The 15,218-nt window shown below is 53.6% G+C and overlaps 1 protein-coding gene across 2 annotated transcripts in view; it reads left to right on the top strand.

The window, feature by feature from the left end:
- The window catches only part of LOC105476472 (seizure related 6 homolog), a 49,975-nt gene that overhangs the window by 20,570 nt on the left and 14,187 nt on the right, over positions 1–15,218 (top strand). For both annotated transcript variants that reach the window (XM_011732469.2, XM_011732462.2), the window contains exons 2-3: positions 4,005–4,679; positions 5,958–6,091. In XM_011732469.2, coding sequence (XP_011730771.2) covers positions 4,005–4,679; positions 5,958–6,091 — 809 coding nt within the window. The remainder of the gene's footprint in view (positions 1–4,004; positions 4,680–5,957; positions 6,092–15,218) is intronic.

The raw sequence follows: 15,218 nt of genomic DNA, 5'->3' as shown, positions 1-15,218 counted from the left end.
AGTCCCCCAGAGAGGAGGGACCCCTACCTGCCAGGGGCCAGCCGCTTCCTACCCTAGAAGCCTGCCTCAGTGTTCCCTTGACAGGGGCTGCCCAACTTCTGACTGTGGCCTTCTCCCTCAGCCTTCAGAACTCTGCTATTCAGGGCATGCAGATTCCCACAAAACCCTTGCAAAGTACCCATTTTATAGCTGAGGAGGTGAAGGCTCTGAGAGGCAACTTGCCAGGCTCACATGACTTTTAAGTGGCAGAACTGACACTTGAACCCAGGTCTGTGTGGCTCTGTGCCCTGGCACAGCAGTGTTGTTGGGTCTCCAGTTTGGGTTCGTGGCTCAGATGTGCTTCAGGCATGGGGTCGGGACTTCCCTGGGTCCCAGCCAGAAGGCTTCCGGAGGGCCTGCTCAACCAGGGCCCAACCCAAGTCCCAATGCCAGAAGTTCTGGCCCCAGACTTCTAAATGGCGTGAGATCTTTGACAAGTCCTTACCTCTCCCTGGACTTAGTTTCTTCAACTGGCTGGAGTGTTCTCTGCTGCGTAGCTCCAGTCTCTCCCTCCCATGAGGCAGGTGGGTGCGTGGAAAGACCTAGGGCTTTGAAGCCAGATCAACGTAGGTTTAAATCCCAACTGCATCACTGCGAGACTTCAGGTGAGTCTTTGTCTCACCTCTCTAGGCTTCAGGTCTTTGTAAAGTGGAAATAAAATTCCCATCTCCCAGAGGCGCAGCGTCTATTAAATGATACAAAGTCTGGGAAGGGCCTGACACAGTAGTGCCTGATGAGACTGGGCATCGGAGCCCCTGACACCTTCTTCTGCTGTCCCCTGTATCATACTCTCCCTTTGTCAGTCCCTGCACCTCTGAATTCAGTCAACCCAGGCAGAGAGAAGCCCCTATCCCCTGGCCACAATCCTGGGAAACTAGGAGACAGGTCACAGGACCTCAGGCCTCCAACAGAGTCAACCAGGGGGTCTGGAGATGCCCTCTCCCCAGAAATGGTTGTCTCCCAGAGGTTATCTTACCATCTCTGACAGCGGGTGGCACCCGCTGGGACCAAATGGCAGCTGATTTTGGAATCAATTTGCTTGTTTGATATGCTATCTCGATCCCAGATAGCACAACCAGTGCAATCGACAATGACGGGAGGTGCCCATTAGTGCTGCTCCATTGCTCAGCACCCACCTGGCAGCCAGCAGGAAGAGCTGTGCCTGCCTTGGTCACTTCCTGAATTAGAGGATCTCTGTGCACTCCCTCTCCCAGGGAAGAGTCCCACAGCTACCTACTTTGAGAGCCAAGGGCCCCATCTCTTGTTGGGTACTGTGGAAACGGGCCACATAAACAATGCCTGGCTCTAGGGGGCTCCAATCTATGTGATTAGAAAAGCACCCCTTCCTTGTGCCATGCTAGAATCAGTCTCAGCTTACCTGGCAAAGCCTGTGTGACATCTGGGGGGTGGGCAAAAAGAGGAGCCCTGTTCTGGCATGTCACAGGCACTGCCTGGACCTTCCATAACTGATTCAGATGAAAGACAGGCACTGGTGGACCATCTGCTCTGGGGGGTATGGGCCTGGCTGGACATCTAGATTGGACAGCGTTGTCAGTGGCTGGCATACAATGCCAAGACACAGATGGGCTGCTTTAGTGGGCATCTCAGGAAATAGCAGTTGGTCCTGGTTTCTCAGGGCTGGGGGTGCCCAAGCTCCTCTGCCCCAGAAGAATGGAGAGCCCTCCAACCTGTACCCACCTCCCCCACCCAATTTCCTCCCTCCTCCCATTTGTCTGACACATCAGAGCTGCTATGGTCTCCTGAACAGAACGTAGGCCATCTGCTGCTTCCTCACGCCTGCCAATCCATGGAGTGGGTGTGAGCCTGTGGAATGACAGCCCCACCATCAGACGTGCGGAGGAAGCGACCTTCTCCTTGCAAACTCTGTGATCTCACCCCGGCTGTGTTTCCCTTCAAGTCCTCATGCAGCCATTTTGAGAGCTGTAAGGATCAGAAATATCCTCCCAGGCTTCTCAGAGCTGGCAAAATTCTGTGTGAGCTGAATCTGGAGCCAGCATTCATTGACCTTTCTTGGCAGTTAAGGATCTGGGGATCCGAGTGGGCCACAAGCAGAATACGCATCATCTCTCCAGCTATGTGGTTGAATAAGTCAACATAATCAATAGCAGAGCAATCTGTACCTCAGACCAGAGATAGCAAATAAGTTTCATCCCCCAGAGCCAATCTCATTGATTGGTAGTGGCTGCCTGGATAACATTGTGAGAAGGAAGCTGCTCCCACATGGGCCTTAGCAAGAAATAACCAAAATTGATCAGCAATGCCTGCCATGGATTAGGGGGTGGGTGCATAGCATGCTAGATTTCCATTCTACACCTGTTTTTGACCCTGCCCTAGATGGAACCTGACTATTGTCACCAGAAAGATTAAGGGAACTATCTATCAAATAGAGAAGGGATGTAATATTATCTCAGTCAATCCTAAAAAGGAAATCCAATTTTACAGATGCGAAAACTAAGGTTCAGAGAGTTTGGGTGATTTGCCTGAGGGCACACAGCCCTAGAGTAGTGGATCTGGGATTTGAAGTTATGTCTGCCTAGCTCCAGAACTTGGCTCTTCCCACTCTACTCATATTACTGCTCTTTATGGACCATAAAGAGCAGTAGCTTATGGACCATGCTTTATGGACCATAAAAACAGAAAAGAGTACAAAAGAAATGATTTCCTGAGAACTGAGAGAAACTACTGGGCCCCTAACAAAGAAGTCATGCACCCATGGCCGGGTGCAGTGGCTTATGCCTGTAATCCCTAGGAGGCTGAGGTGGGAGGATTGCTTGAGCCTAGGAGTTTGAGACCAGCCCAGACAACATAGTGAGATCCCCATCTCTACAAAAATTCTAAAAATTAGCCAGGCATGGTGGCAAGCACCTGTAGTCCCAGCTACTAGAAGTGGGAGTGTGGGGAGTGTGGCTGAGGTGGGAGGATCACTTGAACATGGGAGGTTGAGGCTGCAGTGGAGCCATGATTGCGCCACTGCATTGCAGCCCGGCCCACAGAGCAAGACCCTATCTCAAAACGAACAAATAAAAAAAGAAGTCATGCAACCATGAGGAAATCTAAAATAAAATCCCAAATATGTGACGCACTTCCTGAGGCTAATGACTAGCAGGTTCACTGAGAACGGGAAATGAACTTGAATGCCCTATCATCTCAGGCAGGAAAGACACTGTGGTGGGAGACACACTTACGCTCGCTTAAGGTTTTCATCTCAATTCAACTGGTCGTGTGACTTTGAGCAAGTCACTTCCTCTCTCTGGCCTATTTCCTCATTAGTAAAATAAGGTCTCTGCTTTTCATTAGGGATGGCAAATATTTGTCACGTCAGTCTGAGGTGTCAGGTGTGACCTGGTGGAGTGCTGTGTTGAGGAGGATTTTGAGGCTGAACCTGAGAACAGTAGGAAATGGTACATAGATGGGCTAGAAATGTCTGCCTCTGGTGCTGGAGAAAGAGTGTCTCGGCCGGGCGCGGTGGCTCACGCCTGTAATCCCAGCACTTTGGGAGGCCGAGGCGGGCGGATCACAAGGTCAGGAAATCGAGACCACGGTGAAACCCCGTCTCTACTAAAAACACAAAAAATTAGCCGGGCGCGGTTGTGGGCGCCTGTAGTCCCAGCTACTCGGGAGGCTGAGGCAGGAGAATGGCGTGAACCCGGGAGGCAGAGCTTGCAGTGAGCCGAGATCGCGCCACTGCACTCCAGCCTGGGCGACAGAGCGAGAGTCTCAAAAAAAAAAAAAAAAAAAAGAGTGTCTCACGTGCCACCCTTGAAGTATGTAATAGCGCCTCACTTCCAGCTCATCAGTTCTGTAGTTCCGTGATTCTCAGCAGTGAGCACGCTCCTCAGGGCTCTCTGTCCAAAGAGAGCTGCCCCCCAACAACTACTCGAGCTGGGCGTGATGCTGCTCTCTGGAGCAGGGGGAGAACCTCTGACCATCCCTTATTATTCCAGGACTCTCTTCAGAGGCCCCAACCATGGGGAAAGGACAAGCCCCAGGCATCGAGGAGACAGATGGCGAGCTGACAGCAGCCCCCACACCTGAGCAGCCAGAACGAGGCGTCCACTTTGTCACCACAGCCCCCACCTTGAAGCTGCTCAACCACCACCCGCTGCTTGAGGAATTCCTACAAGAGGGGCTGGAGAAGGGAGATGAGGAGCTGAGACCAGCGCTGCCCTTCCAGCCTGACCCACCTACACCCTTCACCCCGAGTCCCCTTCCCCGCCTAGCCAACCAGGACAGCCGCCCTGTCTTTACCAGCCCCACTCCAGCCACGGCTGCGGTACCCACCCAGCCCCAGTCCAAGGAGGGGCCCTGGAGTCTGGAGTCAGAGCCCCCTGTGCTTCGAATCACAGCTCCCCTACCTCCAGGGCCCAGCATGGCAGTGCCCACCCTAGGCCCAGGGGAGAGACCCAGCACTACACCCCCTAGCAGAGCCTGGACACCAACCCAAGAGGGTCCTGGAGACATGGGAAGGCCATGGGTTCCAGAGGTTGTGTCCCAGGGCGCAGGGATTGGGATCCAGGGGACCATCGCCTCCTCCACAGCTTCAGGAGACGATGAGGAGACCACCACCACCACCACCACCACCATCATCACCACCACCATCACCACAGTCCAGACACCAGGTCAGCTCCCTGCTGGCTTGCAGATGTGGAAATGGGGATGAGGGAGGCTGCGGGGCCCCTAAAAGCCTGTCTCTGACACTGTGCCAGCCTACCCTGTCCTTTGGCACCAAGGGCCAGCCTACAGGAGGCATGTGGTTTGGACCCAGATAGTCCTGAGCTCAAATCCTGTTTCTTTGGCCAGGTGCAGTGGCTCATGCTTGTAATCCCAGCACTCTGGGGGGCTAAGGTCAGTGAATCATCTGAGGTCTGGAGTTCAAGACCATCCTGGCCAACATGGCAAAATCCCATCTTTACTAAAAATACAAAAATTAGCCGGGCACGGTGGCAAGCACCTGTAATCCCAGCTACTCGGGAGACTGAGGCAGGAGAATCACTCAAACCTGGGAGGCAGAGGTTGCAGTGAGCCGAGATTGCACCATTGCATTCCAGCCTGGGCAACAGTGCAAGACTCTGTCTCAAAAAAGAAAAAATCTTGATTCTTCCACCTATAACATGACCCTAGGAATTCTATTTAACATCTCATCTCTGAGCCTCATCTGTAAAATGGCAATAAGAAAACAAACCTCGGCCAGGCACGGTGGCTCACGCCTGTAATCCCAGCGCTTCAGGAGGCTGAGGTGGGTGGATCATGAAGTCAGGAGATCGAGACCATCCTGGCTAACACAGTGAAACCCTGTCTTTACTAAAAAATACAAAAAATTAGCAGGGTGTGGTGGCAGGTGCCTGTAGTCCCAGCTTTCGGGAGGCTGAGGCAGGAGAATGGTGTGAACCCAGAAGGCGGAGCTTGCAGTGAGCCGAGATTGCGTCACTGCACTCCAGCCTGGGCGACAGAGCGAGACTCTGTCTCAAAAATATATATATATATATACAAAAAATTAGCCAGGCCTGGTGGCGTATGCCTGTAATCCTAGCTACTCGGGAACCTGAGCAGGAGAATAGCTTGAACCCAGGAGGCAAAGGTTGCAGTGAGCTGAGATCATGCCATTACACTCCAGTCTGGGCAACAAGAATGAAACTCCATCTCAAAAAAAAAAAAAAAAAAAGAAAACAAAAACAAACCTCACTGAGTCACTGTGAGAACTGAGATAAGATTGCACATGGTAGGTGCCCAATAAAAGGTGTTCCCCTTCCTTCAACAGGAGACTAGACATCACAAGAGGTGGTGTTCACTTCACACACACACACACACACACACACACACACACACACACGGTTCAACCTTAGTTGGACTACTTCACGAGAGATGGCACTAGCTTTGTGTCTCCTCCTGCCTCCCAGGCCCCTGTAGCTGGAATTTCTCAGGCCCAGAGGGCTCTCTGGACTCCCCTACAGACCTCAGCTCACCCCCTGATGTTGGCCTGGACTGCTTCTTCTACATCTCTGTCTACCCTGGCTATGGTGTGGAAATCAAGGTGAGTGATCTGGATCTGGCAAGGGCAAAGCTGGGCCTGTTGTATTCTCTTTCTTCAGAGAGGCACATGCTATGAGAGGATGTGGGGATGCTTAGGAGCATCAATTGTCGGGGGCTGCCTAAGGCCAGGGCTGGGAGATGGGCCTAAAACATGGTTGGATTCTGTCCCGTGTGCTTGGCAATGGCCTAGGCCTAGAGGGGCTGTGGGAGGGGGCTCTAGCCTTGGATGGGCAGGGGATTGGGTGAGTATAAACCCTACATCTGAATCTATGGGCTAAGCAGAGAACACAGGGCTGCCGCATTGGGCCTGAGAGAGTCATGGAGCCTCATTCATTCATTCATTTAGCAAATGCTCTCTGAGCAGTTCCTCTGGGTCAGGTCCTGTGCTGGCTTCTGGGATGCAGAGGTGGGGGAAGACAGACCTGACCACACCATTAGAGAGGTGATCAGCTGATAAGAAAGTCAGATCTATAGCCCAGCCTCCTGTCCCCAGCCTCCCTGGGCTATCTCATCCCTCTATTAGAATTAAGACATTCTCTTAATCCCAAGGCCTGAGGCTGCAGGTCCTCACAGATGTCCCACAGGCTTCTCAACCTCCACAAACCCAAATCTTCCTTTTGTTCCCCCAGAGCCACTCCTGTCCAGGTCAGAAACCTGGAGCAGAACCACCACAGTGCAATGTGGATGGTGTCCCTGGATATGCAACATGGGGTCACCTTGGCCCTTCCCTGTCCCTCTTCCCCCAGTCCCATCAGTTCATCCCAAAATTCTGTCACCATGACACTCCCCTCTAAATCTGTCTGCTTCTCTCCCTCCGTCCCTGCAACCACACGTGGTTTAGTCCTCACCATCCCTCCCTTGATGATGCAGTCGCTGCCTCACTGGTCCCCCCGCCCACACTTGCTCCCTACTCTACCCATCTCCACCTCCACTGCAGTCATTTTTCTCAAATCAATCCTGCCCCTACACCTCTCTAAGGATGCCTAAATCTCTGGGTCCACCCCTAGCCACTCCTTCCCTTGTTCTTTACCCCTACTTTGCACTAAATAGCTTGCAGCTAACTGAATGGGGCAAACCTTCTTTCCCAAGTCCCAACTGCACATGCTGGTCCCTCTGCCTGGAAGAGTCATCCCACGATGCCCTCCCTTAGGACTCGACCCTGGCATCACCCTCTCTGGGAATTCCCTCAGATCCCCAAAGCCTGGGGCATCCCCCATCTTAGTTCTTAGCAGCAGTCTGCCTTCCATCCATCTATTTACAGCCATCCACCTCCCCAGCTACTGTGAGCTCCTTGAGGGGTGCCTTGTAGTGAAGAGCCCACAGTGGGCACTCCATGCACTGACTGAATGACTGGACAAAGGAACGAGGAAGGAAGGGATGTGGTGACATTTGACTTGAATCTTGGAGACTGACCAGGGGTGGGCAAGAAAGGCATTTAGCCCGGTTGAGGGAATCTGGCAGGGCGCTGAGAAGTGTGTCCTGCTCCCTGCTCCCTGCCTTCTGTTCTGCTTCCCACCCATTCCAATTCCTGCATGTCCCTGGATTGGGGCCTGGAGCCGTCTAGACTTGTCCTGGGGCAGTGCCTCCAGTCCTCCCCTCTCGGGATGTCAGGTCCAGGTCTCTGAATCAGACCCTGTCAGAGGGACCCTCTCCTACCCCTGTTGGGCCCCTCCCCTTCTTCCTACAACCGTTTCCTCCTACTCTGCCAAGCCCTGTGCCCCTCACTCTGGGCTGACTGGGAGGGTAATTAGGAACAGCCACCCCCCCTCTCAAGCCATTAGCACTCAGCACTGCTTAATTAAGGTAATTAATGTAAAATCATCACCTAATGAGAGGTGGCACCGGCTGTGGCTCACTGGGTGGAAGGCACCAGCTGCAGGTGTGGGAAAGGGGGTGGAGGGGGCAGGTGCCAGGCTGAGTGCCACCCTGAAGGCCTGGGAGGCTCTATCTGCCCCTCAAGGACTACCACCCCTACTGAAGCCCACTGGACAAGGCTGAACCCAGCCCTGGTACTCTCCACAATGGGGCAAGATGCTGGCTCTGCCTGCCCCCCGCTCTGGCCCAGGCACAAGCCCCACGCTGGATGCCCACCCCCTCACACAAACCCTGTGTCTGTTGTCTGGTGCTGCCACATTTTTTTTCTTTTATCAGAATGCAAAAGCCGTTACCAGGCAACCTTGAGACGAAGACCTGCCACAGCCCTGGATTGTTGTCAGGAAATGTGGCAGATGCTGGCCCCACCCTCCACCTCGGTACCATGGAGGCAAGGTCCTTGGGGACACTGTCGGCCCAGATGGCCTGAGATAGTCTGAAGCCATGGAGGGGAGGCGGGCACAGGGTGGCCAGAGCTGGGTCAGCACCCAATTTGGGGAAGGAGCAAGAGACAGAATCAGCCAGAACTAAGCAGGATTTAAGGTTCTTCTTCCAGGGCTAGTTCTGGCAACCTCTACCCCCACCCAGGCCACTTGGGACCTGAAGAATTTCTACACTACACACCAATACCCACTGGAGAGTTGGAAAAACTGAGGCCCAGGCAAGAAAAGGGATTTGCCAAAAGTCGGTCAGTTAATCACTAACTAATGAGTTTTGTTGAGTGGATTTGCTCTACAAGTATACATTGAGAATTTGCTCCGTGCCACGCTCTGCGCTGGGCACTGGGGACACAGACCTTCACGATTAGTAGGGAAGAAAGAACAATGACCATGGAATGCCCAGTGCTGGCGGGAATGGGGATGGGAAGCACAGGACGGGCACACTCCACCAGCCTGGGGGTCAGAGAAGACTTCCTGGAGGTGATGACACCTGGCCTGAGACCTGTAGGATGAGAAGCCAGCAGCCAAATCTGGCCTGGGCAGCAGCAGGTGCAGCAGGCCTGGCTCTTGAAGGCTGCCCTGGCTGTTTTGGAAAGGTGGCTTTGTTGTGTAGGGGCAGAGGGTAAGCGTAAGGGCTTCCGGATCACACTCCTGCCAGAGGCTCAGCCCAAGAGCAGCGTCCTTCTGCCCAGGCTGACAGTTGGGTCAGGCCATGCTGGACACTGGGGGCGGGATGGGTGGGCAGCTGGAAGGCCTACAGAGCTCCCCATGGCTTCTCAGGCTTGGGGAGAAGGGACTGCCTGTGGCTTCCCTCCATCATGGAGAATTCCCTACCCGCCATGCTATGAATTCACTGGGATCACTGAGGGCAGGTAGATGGGACAAAGTCTGGGCAAGGAGAGTGACAGGAGCCATGGAGGAGAGGACTGTCTTGGGGACCCACAAATCACACCCCTGAGCAAAGCCGCCAGACACCATACTGGGCCCCTAGCATGAGACCACAGCCCTTGCCTAAAGTCTGGGGCCTTGAGCAAGACCTTCTCAATTCCCTTTTTTTTTTGGAGGACCAGCCTCGGGGTACCAGAATCCCTAAAAGCCCTACTCTCTATGGCTTGGACCACAGCCTCTCATAACCTGCTTCATCTCCTGCCTCCTACCTCCTCTGATGGTGCTGCAGTTATTGATGCCCTCTAAGGCCGAAGGTCTGTCCATAGGGAGGAGGCCAGGTCAGGCCCTCTGTGATCCAAGGAGGCTTGCCTGCTTCATCTGGGGATCAGGCACTGGGCTAGGCTCTTTCTTGGGAGGTCCAGAGAAGCTCCTTCAGGATGGGTGGGCATGAGCCTCATGGCCCATGTGGGTCCCAGCCCCTCCCCAGGCAGTCAGTGTCCCCCTGAGGGCTCCAGGCCTTTCCGGGCCTGGCGCCTGCCTCTGTCTACACTTCGCATTCCAAGAGCCTTCCCACTGCCAGCCTCCATCTTGGCTTGGCTGCTTTCTGTACCATCTGGAGCCTGGGCACAGCTGCCCACAGTCCCTGCCCTCATGCCCCAGGTGGCTCTGTTGGCACACAGCTCACCCATGCCAGGCCAACTGATAGTTTGATAGCAGAATACTCTGCCCTTCTAAGCCAGGTCAGGACCAGGCCTGATGTGGGCATCGGGTAGGGGGTCAGTTGGGTGAAATTTCTGGGCAACTTTGTATTTCCTGGCTCTAGGCAGGCTCATCCAAGAGGGATGACAGGGTGCAGGCAGGTCTAGCCCCATGGATTTTGGCCACTCTCCTCATCCCTAAAACAGACATTACGCCATAAGGTTTTCTGGATAAATGCCAATTCAGAAGGGCACAGACTCTGTCTTGTAAGACTGGGGTTTCAGGCCGGGCGCGGTGGCTCAAGCCTGTAATCCCAGCACTTTGGGAGGCCGAGATGGGCGGATCACAAGGTCAGGAGATCGAGACCATCCTGGCTAACACGGCGAAACCCCGTCTCTACTAAAAACACAAAAAATTAGCCGGGCGAGGTGGCGGCGCCTGTGGTCCCAGCTACTCGGGAGGCTGAGGCAGGAGAATGGCGGGAACCCGGGAGGCGGCGCTTGCAGTGAGCTGAGATCTGGCCACTGCACTCCAGCCTGGGCGACAGAGCGAGACTCCGTCTCAAAAAAAAAAAAAAAAAAAAGACTGGGGTTTCAGTGTTGGCTCTGCGGCCCACCTCTCTGTGAGCTAAATCCCTGGCCTTCTCTGGGCCTCAGTTTACCTCTCTACAAAAGGAGATTGAATCAGATGATGCACCTGGCTCCTCCTAGCCAGTTCCTTTGAGTGTAGCTCCTTCTCTGGGGTCAGCAAGCTCCCTCATAGGCCTGACTGAGCAGGGGCACCTCAGGTTCTTGGCTCTGCTGCTTGCTTCCTGGCAGCTGCAGAGCCTGGGCCAGGGAAAGGGTGGCTCCAAGGTACAGTGCCTCCCAGGCAGAGCCCTGGCAGACCTGAGGGTAAAGTAAGTTCATAGCCAGCTATCATTTCTGCTGCAAATGCCAAGGTTTTACCAGGGTGTGGCCCACATCTCCCCATTAAATGGGAAGATGACTACTACCACTGTGCCCCGCTGTGCTAAAACCCTTCCTGGCAGGATCTAACCAAATCCTTACAAACCCATGAAGTAGGTAAACTATCCCCATTTCACAGGCAAAACGGGGGCTCGGAGAGGTCATATGACTTGCCTAAGGCCCCTCAACTGGTCATTGATGGAGCCAGGATTCAATCCAAGACTCAAAAGCCCTTGTTCTTCCCTTGACCCAGGAGATAGGCCTGTCTGTGGCACAAGGCAAATTCAAAGTGGGAGGCCCAGGTGGAGACGGGCACCTGTCAGGATCTGCCCCAGATGCCCTTTCCAAGTCAGCCCTGCCTGATTCTGGGGGACACCCAGTTCTGGGGAGGGCCTGGGATTGCCAAGCACACAAGACAGGGCACTGGACCAGGAATCAGGAGTCCTGGCCTAGAGTCCAGGCTTTGTCTTGGACTCGCGGTGTGACCAAAGAGGATCTCTCAAATTCTCTGATTTCAAGGTTCCCTTATCTATAAAGTGCAGGAAAACAGCCTGCCCTGTCTTCCTTATTGAGGCTTTGTGAGAGCTGAAGACATAATGGATGTGAAAACTGCGAAGGTTCTTATGGGAAAATTGTGATCATCCTATGGTTGCTGGGAGGGAGCACAGGTATGTGAGGGCCTGCACATACTAGGACACGTTTGAGGGGCTGTGTGCTTGTAAGTGGGTCTGTGTCCGAGTACACACAGGTGATGGTGACCAAGAGAGACTAGGAGACCTGTAGCCAGCATCTGGGGGTGGGGATCACACACAAGAGTCATCTTAGAGCTCATCTGCCTATGCTGGGTTGTACTGGTGCAAATGTGTACAAAAACCGTAGCGCCATCTCACCTGTGGGTTACGCCATTAGGGCACGTGCTGGAGGCCTGACTGACAGCTTCTATGGGGACAGACAGGCCAGATGAGGCTGTTGATCTAGGGGTTGGCAGAAGACAACCTGAATCCTTCCCACCTCCCATCCTGGAAAGGGCCAGCCTCTCAAAGTGGCTATATTTCTTCCTTGAGCTGACCCCATGGTCTGCTGGAAGCAGGGCAGTGTTAGACAGACCAGGGTCCTGTAGGAATTGTCCTCAGCTCCCCCTGCTTCTGTCTTCCCCCTGCCTGGCCCCCAGGTCCCCTCCTATCACTGGCTATGGATATGGAAGACAGCCCTCATGAACACAGCTGACATTTCAATCTGTCTCCCAAGCTCTACGGATGCCTGCAAATTGCATCAAGACTTCATCACCCCTCTTGTCTGACACCCAGCCCTGTCTGGCCCCTGTCAGCCTGGCCCTCAAACAAGTGACAAATTACATTCCAGCCACTGCAGCAGACCCGCAAGAGGGTGCTTGAAACCCAGGGGACCAGAGCTGCACAGACAGCCTCTGACTGAGAACAGGGAGCCTTCTGGATAGGAGCCACTTCATTCCACACTCTCATCCCAACCCTCACCACCAAGCTGGGCTGGGAGCCAGGCCAGCTTGAAAGGGCCATGCCTCCCCCAGACCAGAAGGGGCCAGAGGTCTCAGTCTCAGTCTTCCCAGCTTTACAGACTGCTAGGAGCAAGGGTGGCTGGTGGGAACTCAAATCCCAACATCTTAAAAAAAGCCAGGCCAAGCCAAGACCCATCTCCTTGCTAAACCTGGCGGGGCTGGAGCTTGGGAATAAAGACGTCTAGATGTCAGGCCGGGCGCAGTGGCTCAAGCCTGTAATCCCAGCACTTTGGGAGGCCGAGATGGGCGGATCACGAGGTCAGGAGATCGAGACCATCCTGGCTAACACGGTGAAAGCCCGTCTCTACTAAAGAATACAAAAAACTAGCCGGGCGAGGTGGCAGGCGCTTGTAGTCCCAGCTACTTAGGAGGCTGAGGCAGGAGAATGGCGTAAACCCGGGAGGTGGAGCTTGCAGTGAGCTGAGATCTGGCCACTGCACTCCAGCCTGGGCGACAGAGCGAGCCTCCATCTCAAAAAAAAAAAAAAAAAAGATGTCTAGATGTCTATTTCTACAGAAGATGCCCCCATGAAGTTGGGAGGATAGAGAGCTGCCTTGTCTCAGCAAGGCAAGACTGCTTAACCCCTATGTGATCTTTTGCAAGTTCCTTAGCCTCTCTGTGCTTCTGTTTACTTGTGGGTATTTTACCACCTATCTTATAGAACTGTGGTGAGGACGAAAAGCACCTACTACAAGGTTTGACACACTCTATGATGGCAATTGTTGTTACTCTGTCACTACAGCTTCTCTCTGGTCCCCCAAAGCAGCAAGATGAGGAGCAAGAAGCTAGAGGTCAAGCCAGAGGTATACGGGGAACTAGGAAGAAAATCCAAATTAATTTCTAGTAATACTTCTCTGCCTTTGCTTTCGTGGTAATTTCCCTGTAGTGAGCATCCTCCCTTCCTCCTTCTCCCAGTGCTCCTCTCTTCAAGGCGCTCTGAGACCCACCTGCTTCAGGCGCTTTCCCTGAGCCTCTAAGCCCTTCGCTCTTCCCCCCGAGGATTCCTGCTGCCTGCATTCGGTGCCACTTAAGGCGGAATTATATGCTGCCTGGCATCTCTCGATAATTACAGATTCCACGTGTGTGAGTCTTGTTTTCCCAACTCTAGAATCACAGAATCTCCAAGTTTGAAGGGACCTCATCCAGCCTCCGCCTGCTGCAGGAATTCCCTGAGGAATGTCCCCAGCAGATGGTCAGGCAGCCTCCGCCCAAACGTGCCTGGGTGGGGAGTTTCTCACAGAGAGGAGATGCCTCGGCCTCCAGCACCCTGCCTTGAGCCTTCTCTTCAGCCCAAAGACCCACCAGGTCTTTCCTCTCAGGCAGGGGTAGGGACCTCTCCCTGCCCAGCTGCCCCTTCTGAAGTCCCCAGGGCACATCTCTTCTCAGCACCCAGTCTGAGGGGCCCTGAGCCTCGCAGCAGCCATCTCCTTGGACCTGGCTGGGCTCAGCATCCTCTATGCTTCTCAGCTCACAGGTATCTGATGGGGAATGTTCCTCCAGCAACCCACACATTTACTCTCTCCACACATCTTTGTTGAGACTGGCCAGCGAAGAGGGCATTGTGACCCAACATGCCACCCTGGGCTTTAACAGCAAGATGGGCAGGGGCCAGTGGGGAGAGTCTGAAACAGAAGGACTGCCTGGCCTAGGCTGGGAGGCAGAGGATGTGGCCCTGAGATCTGAAAAGATGACCAGCTTCATCAGGAGAGGAAGAAGGGAAGGCACTGCCCCCCACAGAGTCCCATATGTGGATGCCCAGGGTGCGGAAGTGAGGGGTGGTCTGTGGCTGCAGTGCACATTAATGAGGGCTGCAGAGACACTGGCACCAAATGTGAGCTGGGCAGTTTGGACCGTGTCCTCTGGGCAATCTGAAATCAGCAGGAGATGAGTTGGGGATGGGAAGTGTGAGACAGACAGAAAGCCATTCTCAAGTGAAAAATAATGGGCAGGAGGTAATTAGGGCCAGGACATTAACAAAAGGATAGAGAAGAGGAACCCATTGGAGTATTTGGGAAATAAGATTGGGAAGGATTTGGTGACTCACTGATGCCACTTAACCAGGTGGTGAACCCTTGAAGACCCTGCTTCAGAGCAACATGGTAGAAAACTTGAGCCCATGTAGATCAGTGCTTTTGAGTTGCCCGAGGATCCTGTTAAAATGCAGAGCATGCTTTAGTGGGTCTGAGGTGGAGTCTGAGATTCTGCATTTCTTTTTCTTTTTCTTTTTCTTTTTTGGAAATGGAATTTCGCTTTTGTTATCCAGGCTGGAGTGCAATGGCGTGATCTCAGCTCACTACAACCTCCGCCTCCCAGGTTCAAGCAATTCTGCCTCAGCTGCTCGAGTAGCTGGGATTACAGGCATGCGCCACCACGCCCGGCTAATTTTTATATTTTTAGTAGAGATAGGGTTTCTCCACGTTGGTCATGCTGGTCTTGAAATCCCAACCTCAGGTGAGCTGCCCGCCTCGCCCTCCCAAAGTGCTGGGATTACAGGCGGGGCCACAGCGCCCAGCCAAGATTCTGCATTTCTTACAAGTTCCCAGGTGAGGCTGATGCTGCTGGTCCAGGAACCACGTTTTAAGTAGCAGAGAACTCCACTAGTTCGTTTTATAAAATGAGGAAACTGAAGTTCAAATAGCAGCTTTTTTGTCCAAGATCACATGGTTAGGATGAGGTCCCACATCTCTGGGCTCCCAATCAATCCAGTGTTCCTTCTATCAAGCCATGCTGCTAATTTCCCTTTGGGCA

The sequence above is a fragment of the Macaca nemestrina genome, chromosome 17, assembly GCF_043159975.1.
Source record: "Macaca nemestrina isolate mMacNem1 chromosome 17, mMacNem.hap1, whole genome shotgun sequence".
Classification (NCBI taxonomy): domain Eukaryota; kingdom Metazoa; phylum Chordata; class Mammalia; order Primates; family Cercopithecidae; genus Macaca; species Macaca nemestrina.
The sequence above is the reverse complement of the archived record's forward strand: the minus strand, read 5'-3'. Positions and strand labels throughout refer to the sequence as shown.